The 16,589-nt window shown below is 43.9% G+C and overlaps 1 protein-coding gene across 1 annotated transcript; it reads left to right on the plus strand.

Annotated features, from left to right (window-relative positions):
• Nucleotides 1–29: 29 nt before the first annotated feature.
• BLOC1S6 (biogenesis of lysosomal organelles complex 1 subunit 6) lies at nt 30–16,589 on the plus strand. The gene is made up of 5 exons (XM_083183969.1): nt 30–489; nt 2,533–2,677; nt 9,011–9,098; nt 11,402–11,488; nt 14,519–16,589. The coding sequence occupies exons 1-5, from the start codon at nt 414–416 to the stop codon at nt 14,636–14,638; spliced, it is 516 nt and encodes a 171-aa protein (XP_083040095.1). The 5' UTR covers nt 30–413; the 3' UTR covers nt 14,639–16,589.

A 16,589-nucleotide genomic window follows, 5' to 3' on the forward strand; every position in this document is an offset into this window, starting at 1 on the left:
GAGTGGAGGTGCGCGCGCTGCGTATAATGTGTCATGTGAGCGGCGCGGCGCAACTGGTGTGACAGCAAACTCAAAAGGGGGTTTCATGTCACACACGGATACTAGCGGTGTAGAGCAGTGCTTAGACGGCGCAGCATTGGGCAGATGCTGTAGTTCCGCGTCGCTGACACCCGCTGGTAACCGAGACCTCTAGCGGTAGAAGGCCACAAGTACAACATTCCTCTAAGCTTTATTAACACCAACCTCTCAGCTACAAGAGAAGGCTGCTGCTGGTGTCTGGCTGAGAGCGAGCGGGTTCCGGGGTCTCTGCCCCGCGCATCACATGACATGCCTCTGGCTGGCGGCGGTGATGGTCGGCTGCGTGTGTGCGGTCTAGACTGACTCGGAGTGATCCGGGCGGCCAGCGGGATTCCATGGAGGAAGAAGAGAAGGGAGATGGCCCAACAGCTAGCAGCACACTCTCCCAGGGCCATAGCGCTGCAGCAGCAGGTACGGGGCACACTGCTCTCATTAGCGCGCACAGACACCGGCTACACCAGGGTTGTTTTGGGAAATGCATCAAGTTTTGAGTTCCCATCACTGGTCTCTTACCCAGGCATACTGTAACCACACTGCCTTTCCCCAGATCCTCACAGGCACCGACAGTCATAAGTCAGTTGTTGTTGTTATAATAATATATTATTTATAAGGTGCACGCATAGCTCCCAACTGTCCCAGCCACACGGGCATCTGTGCCCTGTGTTGGGGGGATGGGTAGTTGGGAGACACCCTGTTGCTTGCTGCTTTGCTCATCAGAGGAAATTGAATAAATGCTGTTATCATCTATCCATGGAGGCTGGGGACATGGCCAGCAGCTCACAGAGCGCTTGCCATGCCCCCAATCAGGGTGGATTTAGACTTTTTTTTGGGGGGGGGGGGGGGGGGGGGTGTTTACTATGTAGTCCTGACTCCTCCCCATGGCAGTCCTGACTCCTCCCCTTCCCAGTTCTGATTCTTCTATCACACAAATAAATATATGACTATGTATGTCGTTATAAAATATTTTTGGTGGGTTAGAGTTGTGTTACTGCACTCCCCTACCCGCCGCCCGGGACTTGGACGTGGCGGAAAGTTGTACTTTACTTAGGTCCCATGGAAAATAAACATCAGTGCGTCCACTACTGGCCCTTCAGAGCAGGGACTGGGCAACACCTCCTGCTGCTGAGCAGCCCTGGCCTCAGCCCCAGGCTGTCATTGTGTATTTCTGTCATTGTTGCAGTGCGCATGCGCAACTTTTGGAGGCGTCGGCCTCCCGGGAAAGTTCCCGGTAGAAATAATGGCGAATCCGCCCCTGGTTTTAGGGAATTTAGACTTCAGTTGGCCAGTGATTGTATTATCTGCACAGTACTGCATACTATGGTGGCGTGATATCTGTGATCATTTATGTTTAAAAGTTCTGGAGGAACATTGGACACTAAAGGTCCATGCACACACTATTTTGCCCAGCGTGTATGAACAGTGATGAGCACTATGTGAAGCCATCCACAAAGCTGCTCATCTACTGGTATTACAAGCAGATAAGCCCCCCTCTGTCTATCTCTTCACTGGCTCCCCATTCCTTTCCGAGTTCTCTTTAAACTCCTCACCACCACCTACAAGGCTCTCTCCTCCTCCACCGCTCCTTACCCTCTCTTCACTGATCTCTATCCACACTCCCTCCCGTCCTCTTCGCTCCATCGCTGACCGCCGACTGACCTCTCACCTAATCACCTCCTCCCACTCCCGTGTCCAAGACTTCTCTCGCGCTGCCCCAGTGCACTGGAACAACCTCTCGCCACCCATCAGGCTTTCTGATTCCCTTACCTCCTTCAAGCACTCCCTCAAAACCCACTTTTTTCGACTAGCCTATCCTTACTCCTAACCTCTTTTGATCCTCCGTTCCTACTTATCCTATTGTTTTTCGTTCGTCCACCCACCTATTTTTAGTATGTTAACTCTTATGAGTAGGGCCCTCCTTCCTCACGTACTCACCCTACCTCTTTACCTCACCTGTGCTCCTGTCCTGTTCTTCCCTTCCTCTACTTCATCTTCAGTCTCCTCGACAATTTTGACACCTACTTCTGAACTGATGCTGATTTTAGTTCTACCAGCTATACCCCTATTTATACTGTATTTTTTAACACACCCTGTACGTTACCTTGTAATTTGTTTTTTGTTTGCTATGTACGGCGCTGCGGACACTTTGCGTCGCCTTATAAATAAACGTACTACTACTACATGAGCGGCTTTCCCGTTTATGATGCAGGAACACGCAGCAGCACTCACCGCTCATCGTCGGGTCATACACACTGGGTGACTTTGAGCTGAAAGTCGCTCGAAACACCAAGTTTGAGCAGCTATCAGCTCAAAATCGCCAAGTGTGTATGGGACTTTAGGCATAAGCCTGGCTGGTCAGTATTATCTGCAATCTATACAGTCGGTCTGCAAGTAATGTGAAATGCTTGACTAGTGTTTCCTCTGATTGTGTTTCTATTCTATGTTAATTCTGCGCAGGGACAAGTAATGATGCCATTGACGAAGGATTGCCAGAAAATCTTCTTTCACTCGACTCCGCTGCTGTAGAACAGCTTAGTGAGGGGCTCATTTCCCACTACCTTCCAAACTTGCAAACGTCAAAGCTCGCCTTACAGGAACTCACGTATGTATAGGACTATACCCTTCGTGTGTAGAGTGTGCCTGTGGGAACATATATATTTCATACTTGCATCCTGCATAAGCCATGTGAGCCTCTATTTGTGTATATGATGCTGTGTAATGTATTATTTTACAGAAGCAAACATATCGTGTGGTATTCAGCACCCCTGACGGCGAGCTATAACTGCGAGCAGTGCCGATTGCTTGCCATCTGAGTATTCAACTCCCTCCCCCTCACTTGCAGTTTCCACCTCGCTGGTTCCTTTCGGCGAGGTGGAAACGGCAAGTGTGGCCATTAAAACAGCTGCATTTGCGGGGAACCTCGCCGTTTAAGCTCATCTCTGACGGCAAGGGTTTCTCCCTAACATTGAATACGGTGAGGAGGTTTGACGGCGGATGACGGTAGGATGGCTTTTCCTCGCTGAAAATAAGCCATCTTCGCCGCAGAAAACCCCCTCACCGTGGCATTGAATACTGCCCATCATGTACACTACAGTATAATGCTAAACTTGTTTTTCTCCTTGCTGTACACAAAACGAAGTATACTCCTCTCCTGTATGTGAAGGATATTAAAACCAATTAGACAATTCTTCTTTAATTACTATGTACGTATTTGCTGTCAGACTATATAATGGTAAAACCAGATTTGTCATAAATAGGAATGATGTACTCGCCTGGTGGAAAAACAAATCTCAGATTCAGGATACGGACTAGCAGCCCTAAAGTTTTTAGGTTTTCCAACTACTTACAGGGAGCAGTAACAGTATTTGCTCTGATAATGTAACATCCAGACAGCCTCCGCCACCTTGTTGCATGCAGGTACCCTTGCTCTCCGTTTCTCTTGTTCATTCTCCTTAGAGGAGGGAATGCTAGAAAACATGTCATGTAGTAGTGGTAGTGTAATGATCACATCTCCATCCATTAGCTGTGTATGTATATTACAGTACACTTGTGTCAAGTTTAACGTGTTCTAACAGAAGATACCATACATCTCTATTCAGAAATCTTCATTTACTTTTTATTTTTGGTGGTTTAATTGCATAATCCCCAGTACTCTGCTGCTAACAGCAAAAAAGACTGGGTTAAATTTGCTTCTAAAATCTTAATGAAACACAGAAGTCTCAATTGTTTATACAACCTCGGTCCTTAAGGACCCCCAACAGTTCATGTTTTTCAGGTCAACTGGCAGGTGCACGCTTTATTCACATATTCTTAAAAATATATATTTTATTTTTGTAATTGTTAGCAAGGTTAGATTTTTTTTGTATGTTTTTTTTGTATGTTTTACTGTGTTGTGTATACTATAGGGCAGTGGTTCCCAAAGGTGTCCCTGGTGTGCCCCGGGACACATGCAGGGGTGCCCTGTGTTGGTGGTCGAGGACCAACTCAAATTATTAATGGTTAGTTATTTATGAGCAAAACCAGTGCTGTTGGCTACCAATCATAAAATCTGTACAAACAGAAGCAAATCCTGCCCTTTACCACATAACTGACCCTAAAGGGCCCCTTACATTAGAACGATATGTCGGATACTGAAATTGGATGCAATTTCCCTTGAACTCCCCCTGGACCTTTCCGGGAGTGATTGCATCCAATTTGGTACTTTGGTGTCTTTTTGTGCATGCAATTTGGTCCAATAAATTGTATGAGATTTATCTGGCCAAATTGCATGCGTACTAACCTTTCTGCAATATCGCATACGATATATCGCATGCGCCAAAAAGCACTCCATTTGCTATCCCATTCCGACAAATCACAGATGAGGTCCGACCAACCTAGAGGCTCCCATCCGACTCACAATCCGACTCACAGGACCGCGGATCAGTTTGGATGGCAAACACAAACAATGTGGCACTTTTCAGACGATATATCGGCGCGAAATTGGCCAAAATCGGGCAAAATCGTTCAAATGTAAGGGGGCTTAAGAATCTCATATAAACCCAATCTAATAAAAAAAACTATTGGGCCTAGGGGTGGTGTAAAAAAATTCTGATACTCTAGAGTGCTGTGATTCCAAAAAGATTGGGAGCACCTGCTATAGGGTGTGTTTTTTTTTTTGGGGGGGGGGGGGGGGGGGGGGGGGGGGCGCTATCCTGGAATTATAGTTTGATTTTATTTTAAAATGAGCTGGACACTGTACATCAGCTGGTTTTGTCTAGTCGCTGTGTGTTCTACTCATTTGGTGGGTGGAGGCTTTCTGTGCTGCTTCCCATGCAGAACAGTTGTGTAGGACAGTGAACTGGTCTCCATAAACCAAAATCTATTATTTTCATAGGTTTGCATCCAAGGTGTTTCCCTGTGTCCGTGTGCTCCCACCCCTGAATGATTACTTTTGGGTTTGTGCTCCAGTGTAAGCTGTGAATAAAAAAGTTAGAATTTTTGATAGCTACCATTTAAATTAATTTCTATGATTTCATAGGGGGTCTTGGTCATCATCCCAACATTCCAGTGTATGTATGTACAGTATGTGTATTTATATCTTATCTGTTTTGATGGATACTTTAGTTGTGTACAGTTGTTTTTAGTTTTCTTCGGTTTCTCACTTTTTACTTCGTTCGGGACTTTGGTAGATATAAGGGTGTTGATTTTATCAATGTGTTTTAAAACGATTGTAAATGGTGCTTCATAACTGCTAACTGCCATTAAAATTAAGTTAAGAACTGATTGGCTGGAGCAACATTTATGATACGCAATGAGTATGTTCTCCTCTCCTGAGGTTTGGAAAAGGAGGATCACAATGTTTTTTTCCTCTTAAAGTGCATGGGTTCCTTACACCAAATAGCATAAGCCAGTTTGTTCTCTCATGAAATCAGAGCAATAGATTAAAGCAGTGGTTCCCAAACTGTGTGCCGTGGCTCCCTGGGGTGCCTCGGGACACTTGCAGGGGTGCCACGGGTTGGTGGTCCAGGACCAATTCCAATTATTTATGGACAAAACCAGTGCTGGTGGCTGCCAATCATAAAATGTGTACAATTAGAAGAAAATCCTGCCCTTTAACACATAACTGAACCTAAGAAGCACATATAAACACAGTCTACTTAATTTTATATAAAAAAAATTGGGGCCTAGGGGTGCCATGGAAAAATTCTGAGAGTATATCAGAACCCCTGGATTAAAGTACAAACATTCCTAAATTCAGAATATGCAATCATGTGGAGAGGTAGTTTCCTGTTAATCTACACTTTCCTTTTAGAAGTTGGGTCAGCCACCTGGAGATTTTCAGTGTTAGGCTAAATTTAGTTGTGTGTAGAACTAAGCATACAGCCAATGGGAATATTCAGATCATTTGTAAGGAACATACTGAGGGTAACAGTAATTTAATATTGAGCTGCATCAGTCAATTTTCTTGTAAATATGACCAATTTTTTGTAGTTCAAGACTGCTTATTTAACCCCTTCCCGACGGGGCCTTTTTTGTTAACTTTTCTTTTTTTTTTTTCTCCTCGCGTTCAAATAAGCGTAACTTTTTTTAATTTTCCGGCTATATAGACACATGAGGGCTTTTTTTTTGCGGGACAAGTTGTACTTTTTAATGGTACCATTTACTATACCGTATAATATTCTGGGGAATCAAGAAATAATTCAATGTGGGGTAAAAAGGAAAAAAAAAACGCAATTCCACAATTTTGCGCTGGTTACGTTTTTTTGGGAGTTCATAGTTCGTTTAAAATGATGGGTTATCTTTATTCTATGGGTCGTTACGATTCCGGTGATACCAAACTTATATAGTTTTCGTTACGTTTTACCACTAAAAAAAAAAATAGAAAATTTTACGGTTTTTCTAATTTGCGTTGCGTCGCGTCGCCATGTTCTGCGGCTTATAACTTTTTTATTTTTCCACCTACGGACCTGGGTGAGGGCTCATTTTTTGCGGGCTGAAGTGTACTTTTTAAATAATACCATTATGGGATATGTGCGACTTTCTGATCTCTTTTAGTTACATTTTTTTGGGTAGGCGATGCGACCAAAAAACGTAGTTTTGGCGTTGGGAATTTTTTTCCGTTTACGCCTTTAACCGTGCGGGATAACTAATGTTATATTTTAATAGATCGGACTTTTAGGAACGCGGCGATACCAAAAATGTTTATTTTTTTTATTTTTTATTTATTTTTATTTGTGAAATGGGGAAAGGGGGGTGATTTGAACTTTTAATTTTTTTTTTTTTTACTACAAGGCCCCCTAGTGTACTTGACCACTAGGGGGCGCGATCGCCTGTACTAGGTTCAGCCATAGAGCTCTATGGCTGAACATAGTGATTTTCAGCACTTCCTATTACATCCTGCCTCAGGCAGGATGTAATAGGTATGCTGACATGGCCAGCACAGGGGTCTACATTAGACCCCTGGCTGCCATGGCAACCGATCGGCACCCTCCGATCTCGCCGCGGGGGGCCCCGATCGGCGCCGGAGGGGGGCGCCCCCCCTCCGATCAGCTATTTAAGCACTGCGGGCGCTTTGCCCGCGGTGCTTAAAGGGTTAAACGGCCACGATCGGCGAACTCGTGGCCGTGAGAGCAGGTGCCTGGCTGTAATATACAGCCATTACCTGCTCTCTTTCAAGCCAGCTCACTCCGTGAGCTGGCTTGATTCCCCTGCAACCGTCGTATGACGTATATATACGTCATACGTCGGGAAGGGGTTAAGGCAAGTAGATTGTCCTATTGTTTTTTATGTAGGGAACAAGGCTTCTAGGCCATTAAATTGTCAGACAGTGGTTTTATCTGCCCTGTTTTTTTATGTCGCAATCATCTACCTGGATGTTTATTTTACAGACTATTGGGCTGATCCTGGTATACATACATACATACATACATACATTTATTTACAGTTTCTTATATAGCGCAACAGATTCCGTTGCGCTTTACAATAGTAGACAGTGATAAAACAAACTGGGTAACGACAGACTTGGGGATAGGAGAGCCCTGCTGCAAGCTTACAATCTATAGGGATATATACGAGGGAAACACAAGGACAGGCACCAGTAATAGCATAGCAGTCCGACCAAGTTACAAGTCCAGAAGGGAAGCTATATGATACATAAGTGCCTCAGAGGGTTATGCGTGTAGAACTTAAATATGATTGGCTTGCCTGAAAAGGTGAGTCTTCAGGGAACACTTGAAAGTTTGTAGGCTACATACATACATACATACATACATACATACATACATACATACATAGTAGGAACTGCTGCTAAATTCTGTAAAAGCAACCGGAGGCGTCTTGTGTAAACCGATTCCAGTTGAATGCTTCTGTGATCCGCAGGAACACTTGTGTGAACATAAGCTATCTAATTAACCTTACACATGATGGCTAGGCTATTCATGCTGCTGGGGCCAGGAAGTCTGTGTCTGAAGATGCCGGCCCTGACCACAGAATTCCTACAAAATAAGGAGCCCACACCCATTCTGTAGAACACTATCCAGCACAGCCACCAATGGTTACAGCCTGTCAGTTGCACTGCAGGTTAGGGGACACTGTGTAAGACAATGCAGGTTCTGTTCTGTACCATGCACCCACCATTGCCAAGCAAACATTTTTATTCATCATAATGACCTGTAGTGTTTACCTTTTATATAAGACCTGATTTAGGTCCACACGCAAAGCTGCGTTGCATGTGGATGAACTTCCTCGCTTGCCGAGTTCCCCCCGCACTACTGCGAATGGCTGCTTAGCATAAACATCCATTCGCAGCCTTGGGTGTGGGGGCAAATGATTCCATGGTCGACGACCATCAAATGATTTGGAAGGTGCATGCAGACCTAAGCCACCACTCACTCTGTCATACATTTACGTGCTCCCTGCACGGAAAGCGGGCGGGCAGCTGACATCCGCTGGCGTCATGGGCACATTTACATGGGAATGCCCAGCGTTTTCATGGGAACGTCCATGAAATGCTGGGCGTTCCCATGGGTGCAGCCCATCTCCGCCGCCCCCCACTGCTAGATGTGAATGGGATGGCGAACAAGCAATTGGCTGTGCCTGCTCGCACCCAGCATCTGCACATGCTAAACATCACTACCCCGTGAGAACATGTGTGGGAGCGATGCATCAGAATAAGGCCCATAATCTTTTTTTACACAGCCTTATAGCCTTGCTATAGAGCATAATATCACTGCATGACTAATCAACAATTTACATCTAGAAAAACTCAAAAATACATTTATAAGCAAGGTGTTACAGACAGGGTTGTGGCGTGTTGGCTACTTAAAGCGACGATACATAAAATTGTCTATAACGCAGTAGATTACTACAATGCAATATCTGACGCTTTCTGGAAAGGCTGTATCCCTTTTTGCATTTATTTAATTGTGTTCTAATGGTAACCTATGTTTTGTTCTAGGCAAAATCAGGTGGTTTTATTAGACACCCTTGACCAGGAAATCTCTAAATTCAAAGAGTGTAATTCCGTTCTCGATATCAACACTCTGGTGAGTTATGTGTAGCATTGTTTAGTTAGGTGCACCCAGCAATGATGAGGCTTCCTACACTTAGTAATAGTTTTCAGTCTTAGGGGGTATTCAATCCTGAATATCGACTTCTGGGACGTCACGACAGTCGAAATCCTAGCCGATTCTAGCAGCTTCTGACGGTACATCGACAGTCTGTATTTAATGTACAGACTGTCTGGTGTCGGAAAGTCCTCAAATTGTAAGAAAACTGCTGTGAATTCAACAATCCACAGCTGGATCTGACAGCCTTTAATGCTACTGTTAACAGCAGCACTGAACAGGGGAGTGCTGATATTTCATCCTGTCGGGATATATCGGCACAGATTGAATACACCCCATAAGCTTTGTCCTGCTAGTGATATCATATTGACTATTGTTTAATTCTGTTGGTTTGCGTGGTGGCAGTTGGTGGTCTATTTCTCCAGCAAATACATTCCTCTACCACCTGTCTTAAAGCCCATACATACTGGCCGAATTTCATGTGAAAGCTGCTCAGGTTTCTTGTCTGAGCGGCTTTCAGCATGAAACCCACACAGTGGCCTTTATTCAGATCTGATTGTAGTACAAATTTTTTTGTAAAATGGGCAAAACCATGTGCACTGCAGGTGGGGCAGATGTAACATGTGCAGAGAGAGTTCGATTTGGGTGAGTTATTTTGTTTCTGTGCAGAGTAAATATTGGCTGCTTTATTTTTACACTGCAATTTAGATTTCAGTTTCAACACACCCCACCCAAATGTAACTCTCTCTGCACATGTTACATCTGCCCCACCTGCAGTGCACATGGTTTTGCCCATTTTCCAAACAAATTTGTACTGCGATCAGATCTGAATAAGGGCAAGTGTGTACAGGGCAGCAATGAGCAGTGAACACTGCTGCGCACTCCTGCATCATCGTTGCCGGCCGCCGCTCATCTGCTATGGAAAGCAATCCGCCCCCCGCTGACAGCACCGGGCAGGGGGAAAGCAGCTCAGAGTATATGCACTGACGTCCCCCCCCCCCCCCCCAGCGATGACAATGGGTATGGACCTTTGTACTCGCTCCTTTACTCTCCTTTAATTCAATAATTTATTTTACAACTTCGTCAATGCAGAATATGGCACAACTGAGACTAGAGCTAGAAAGCCACAATCTCAGTCCAACCATTAACCTATTTGCATTTAGAAAAAAAGTAGCGCTGGTACACCAATGAACATTTGAACATTCACAATAATAAATGTAATAACCTATAAAAAAAACTATTTATGCCGCCAATAGTATCCACATATACTCCAATAATTCCAATGATAAACTCTGGATGGATGAAACAAAAATCCCCACAGTCCCCACGTAATGGTCACCAATTAAGTGTGATGGAGTGTGTGGCAAGATGGTCACTGAGGGCGGCTGGTCTGGCTCCAAGATGAAGTGTGATAAAAGTGCTGGGGGTAATGTCCAGGGCTTGCTCCTTACCCCCAGCACTTTTATCACACTTCATCTTGGAACCAGACCAGCTGTCCTCATTGACCATCTTGCCACACACTCCATCACCCCTCCATTTCTCTGGACTTTGTTACCCTCACCCATCTTGGAGAGACATTTGCTGCAACGCAATCCGATTGGAACAATATCTCCTGGTGACCCCAATTGCGGTAACTATTAATCCACCCACCTACGCTACATCGCCAATTGGTGACCATTACTTGGGGACTGTGTTTTTTCATCCACCCAGAGTTTATTGGAATTATTGTGGAGTATATGTGGATACTATTGGCGGCATAAATAGGAACGGATCCTTGTCCATTACTCTTGAAGTGGTTTTATATGTTTTTTATATGTTATTAAATTTATTATTGTGAATGTTCATTGGTGTACCAGCACTACTTTTTTTTCTTTTTCTATATCTTTCTTGTTGAGGGATTACTCACCCCTCTTTAGTAGCTGCTTCACAACGCACCCTTAATCAGCGTCCGTTTTGTTTGCTCTGCAACACCTGTTTTCCATACCTATTTGCATTTGCCTGTTTTCATTAACATTAGTGGTATATATCCACTTTCCTGTACTTGCAGTAGATGGCTGATATTGGCGGTGCTGCAGATTGCACGGTGTGTTTGCACCTTAGGTGCACCTTTGTTTGCCAAGTGCAGTCCCTTTTTTTTTTTTTGCTTCCAATCTCTGAATCAGTCCCTGATTGTATATAACAATTGCTCTTTTAAACTTAAACTGTTGCCTTAGTGAAAACTTAAACGGTAATGTCTTTCTTCTTATTAGGATTTTATTTGCTTAATTTTGTTGTGTTTTTAGTTTTCAGAAGCCAAGTATTACCACAACAAGCTAGTGAATATAAGGAAGGAAATGATGCTTCTTCATGAAAAGACATCAAAATTAAAAGTGAGTTTCATTTAAATACGAAACCCCTAACTTGGGTACACACTTTGCGATATACTGTTACCGACATGGCCGATATCGTTCACTATCTAGTCTAAATCGCGTAGTGTGTACCCACTATATTGTGAACCATGCATAATTAACAACCCCCCCTGTCATCTGTAAATACAGCGCAATCTGACAATATTGTCAGAGACTGCATGTACGGAGCAAGAAAGTGTCCGAACGGCCCGAAATAGTGAACGATCGTCCATAGCAACCAGTCTATACTTTCTCTAATGCATTCTAAAAAATAACACAGAATCTGATTGGTTGTTATGGACAACATCACCTCTTTTTGGACCTTATTCTAGCAACGCTTCATGTGGATTTAACACCACTCAGTGAGTTCCCCGCATGGCTGCGAATGGATGTTTTGCATAACATCCATTCGCAGCCGTGGGTGCGAATGGTACTGTAAACTAGCAGTACGCCGTGGAAGCCCGCACCCAGCGTATGCAGATGGGCATTGGCAAAACATTGCTCCTCCGTGCAAACCTGCGGGGGAGTGAGTGATACAGAATAAGGCCCTTTATTTTTAGAAGCTTTGGTAAAAAAAATTTTAAATTCAATCATTTTTATTGAAAAGTTTTTTGTTTTTTTTATACAGACAATAACGAGCACCCCATAAGCATATTTGGGTAGCTATAACTTTGGAAACATTATATATAAGGCAAAAAACAATTATATCAGGAACTTACAGTCTTGTATGGATAAGAGGGTTAATGTAGCAATCGCATATAGCATAGAGTAGTATCGCACTTCATGTAGAGCACACCCATACCCGAAGGCGCCATTCGGGCATAGACAGATATAGGGCAAGCAGGATATATTATGTCATAGTGCTTGTGCAGTAGAGTGAACATCACCATTGCTCATAATAGATATCAGTAATCTAGATCCCAAGACCATGCACAGAATCAACATAAAATAAATTAGCTACCAGGAATAAAAAGTAAAATGAACAAAGCACAAAATCCCAAAACAAACCTTCCCATGACCCCCCACCCTGTATGACCTACCCCCAACTTAGGTATACCTGGATCCCATTAACATAACCCCTACCCTCCTAACTATACTATCTAAGATATACCCCCCACCCATCCCTCCCAACTACTTGAAAATACGAAGGATATTGACCGAATATCTAGCTGGGGCAAAGAAAATATGATACTAAAAAAAAAGTAAATAAAGGCAGCTTGCTTAAACTATATATACGTCCCCCCCCCCCCCCCCACCCCCCACACACACACAATGGAGATTAGGCGGAAGTTTTGTAGGGGCAAAGTTAACAGGATATGCCAAACTAGGTTGAATCCAGCCCTCCTACAATCAATCCAAGAATTCAATTAAGTAGAACTATTTCACTCAGGGTATAATAATAAAATGGAGATAAGCATCCCAGATTGGACAGGAGAAAGCACTGTCGTAGGGGAGAGGCCCACAGGGGTAGAAAATTAAAGGTAGAGAAAGAATGGCATTAACAACATTGCGTCATATTAGGATATCGGACAGTGGATTGGTCAATGTTACAAAACATCATTACAGACATATACAATAAGTAGCATAATAAACGTAGAAATTTAACAGCATTATCATTTCAAACGAAAAGCAAGTCACTAGTCCGGCCAGTACTCAGACTCATGGGGAAACAGAGCGGAATGCAACTCATCCCCAGCCACTCGAGGATAGGTGAGGGAGCATCTAGGATATTTGATCAGCAAATACCAGAATAATGGAAAATTAATCAGTAGATGAATCACTCCTTTAACAGGGCTCTCAGTCATGGAGCAGCAGATAGACACAGTTTTGTCCCAGACCATAGGGAGGGGTATATCCAGGGTAGGAGCCTGCGTGGTGATATCGAGAGCTACAGGGTCCTTAAGTGTAGGCAGGGTATCTCCAGTAGACTCCGCACTCCAGCCAGGAGTGTGGGTAGAGGGCAGGGTAGGGCCGTATAGATCATCCATCCTACGGAGAAGCCTGGCAGTAGAAGTGTAGATCGCTCGTATTATTTGTTGAACAGAGACCTCCATGGTCTAGTATATAATGTAGCACACTTAAGAGATAGTCACCAAAGTGGCAGTCCATAAACTGTATAATGGCCACAAAACGCAGGGAGATGGAGGCGGCTAGCACACCCCCAGAGCCCACTGCCTGTATCCAACAGGGTATTGGAAGATGGCCACACAGTTCTGTCAGTGAATAGCTAGATGCGAATACAGGGGGAAAACAGTATCAGTGTTTGCTGCAAATTATGGCAATCTCCCTCACTCCGTACTTCGTGACAAGTATAGTCCAGAAGAAGATAAGTAACTGTACCAGGCTACCTTGCATATACTGGGTAGATTAAAAGTTTTAACTGCGCTCGGTATGTGCAGGAGCTAGTCAGCTGAGGCGCCGCTTCCCAGGGGACAGATAGTCAAGATGGCGTCGGCTTCTCCGCGCGGCCTGAGCAGCGTGCCCCTTCAGAGACAACTCCCGCTCTCGCCGCTAGTCCCCGGATACCACCAGACGCTCTCAACCGCCGACTCACCCAGCAAGAGGCACCAGCGTTGGATGTCGGGGCCACACGTCAGCTTCAGCGATGTTCTATTAGAGTAGTCTAACACTCCAAGATGGCGCCCGCATCTGATGAGAAGGGCGCACCGAGCACTGTCCAGGCATCCACGCATCAGCCAGGAGGGTCACAGGTGACGCAGGGGACACAGAAGCTGCCACAGAGAGGGAAAAAAACATACACAGGGTGTCCAGGGGTCCCAGGTCAGGATATCTAAACAGGATAATTGCGGAGCTCACACTCCCTGCGACCTGTCCCGCTGCCGGTCAAGCCACGCCCCTCCAAGCTTTGGTAAATTTACCCGCTAGTTAGAAATGTCTGCTGCCCTGTGATGGTACTGGTAAATCCAGACTGCTTTCTTGAGAACGTTTGTTTAGCCCACATAAGTAAAGAAAATGATCTGCAATTGATATTAATTATGGTATTGTTTGCAGAAACGAGCACTGAAGCTACAGCAAAAAAAGCAGGAGGACAATCTAAAGCAAGAACAACAACGAGAGCGCGAGCTTGAAAGAGAGAAACAGTTAACGGCTAAACCAGCTAAAAGGACTTAACCTGTAGAGCCCATCTCAGCCAGTACTTAAACTGCACCAGAAAGCAAATTCTTCATGTAATCAAGGAAAATAAGCTTTCTAGCTGGAAAGAAATCGTGTATTGCCTTTCTTGTTTTTTTTTTTTTTTTTTTACAAGCTAATTTCATGCTTTCATTGTGTGCACTGTCCTGCCCTCCAAAATCGTATGGGTCTAGCTTTTCTGTATGACAGTCTACGGAGGAAGTCTACTCTGGTACTGATACGTCTTGGATGTGTTTTCTGAAGAGTACATTTCTGTTCTCCGCAATAGCTTACAAAGGACAAATATATATACTTATTGGTCTAATGTGCAGTCTAAAGCCTTGTCTTAAAGGGTCTATTTACTAAGCTTCGGATGGAGATATGCAGAGATTAAGTACCAACCAATCATCTTCTAATTGCCACTTCACGGACTGCATTTTAAAAATGACATTTAGGAGCTGGTTGTCTGATACTTTTGTCTCCATCCATGGCTTAGTAAATAGACCCCTAAATCTCTCTCTTCTCCCCCCCCCTTATACCCATCTGCAACTTCAACAGCAATGCCCCAGGGATATCTATTTGTATCTCCCATATGTCTGTCAGTGTGTAGCAAGAATGCAATCATCTGCACTTAATTGGTTTATGGTAATGATTATCCATAAATAGATTAGAAACTTGCAACTTTGGAAAATATTAACATTGTACTCGATGCATGGAAAGGTCTAAATTGTGATCAATAGCACAATTAGACCTCTCCTAATCTAATTTTTTACCTTGTTCTACAATATAAGTTTATTTGCTGTTGGTTTTCTTATATTTTTATTATTATGTATTCTTACTCACACACCCCTTCCCCCCCAAGAAGAACATGCAATTTAATGGTGTATAATAACAATGCACTTAAATGGTTTTCTACTATTCCCTGGAAAGTTTTGTTAAAAGGGGGCTTGCTTCAAGTTTTGTCTTGGTTTTACACTTTTTTTTTCTCATTGAAAACATGGTCTGCCCTAATATGCATTTATTTTTCATTGAATGACCATGCCTGTGTACACACAGCCTTAGCGGTCTTGTTGCTGATTATGGATATTGTTGACCATGTAACAGAGCCACCATCAAAGGCCAATGGTTTTAAACCACAGGTCTTCAACCTGTGGCCCTCCAGATGTTGTGGAACTACATGTCCCAGCATGCCCTGACGGTTTTGGCATGCTGTTATAGGAAAAAATGTGGCACTGCATGTTGGAACATGTAGTTTCACAACATCTGGAGGGCTATAGGTTGAAGACCCATGTTTTAAACAATCAATGGTTTGTTCATGTGCAGACCAAATCTGTGCTTCACCATTGGGCTTAGCCAATGGTATTTCAACATAAGGGGCTGGCCATCAATGTTGGATGGCAGGTGCCAATACACTTGTCCGATTTGGGCCTGATTTCACCTGATTCTGATAGATTTGGCCCAAATTGGATGTGTCTGCCATCCGATCTGATGCGTGGTCCCGTGTGCATTGGAGTTGTAGGCCAGATGGGCTGCACATAAGATAAATGTATGTGCGGCACATTGCGGATGGTTTTTGGCAACCACAATGTATCACGTCCGATCCCCTAGTGGAGGAGTGACATGCAGAAGAGGCTCTCTCCCCGCTCGGCAGCGGGCAGCTGTAGATGTAATAGTATTACATGTGATAGATTGCATGCGTTAATTCGCATGCGATCTAGCGCATGTAAAATTGGTACATCAAGTGCCAGATTGTATGTGAGCCTTCCTGGCAGCTCCCCAGGGGAAATTGGATTCGACTTGTCTTAAGGACAAGTCGAACAAGTGTTGGGTGCCTTTAGAGACAGCATGAGACAATGAGTGGTTGATAAACCAATAATCCTGGCTCTGGAACAATCCATTTTACTGTATTACTTTTAAAGATTACTTAGCCTAAAATAAAAGTTTATTTATA

The sequence above is a fragment of the Crinia signifera genome, chromosome 4, assembly GCF_055691185.1.
Source record: "Crinia signifera chromosome 4, ASM5569118v1, whole genome shotgun sequence".
Classification (NCBI taxonomy): domain Eukaryota; kingdom Metazoa; phylum Chordata; class Amphibia; order Anura; family Myobatrachidae; genus Crinia; species Crinia signifera.

Excerpts from the sequence above, each read along its gene's own strand:
- BLOC1S6 (XM_083183969.1), top strand. The coding sequence starts at position 414 with ATGGAGGAAGAAGAGAAGGGAGATGGCCCAACAGCTAGCAGCACACTC. Across the intron at positions 9,099-11,401 it reads TTCTCGATATCAACACTCTG|TTTTCAGAAGCCAAGTATTA; the intron begins GTGAGTTATGTG and ends TTGTGTTTTTAG. Across the intron at positions 11,489-14,518 it reads AAAAGACATCAAAATTAAAA|AAACGAGCACTGAAGCTACA; the intron begins GTGAGTTTCATT and ends TATTGTTTGCAG.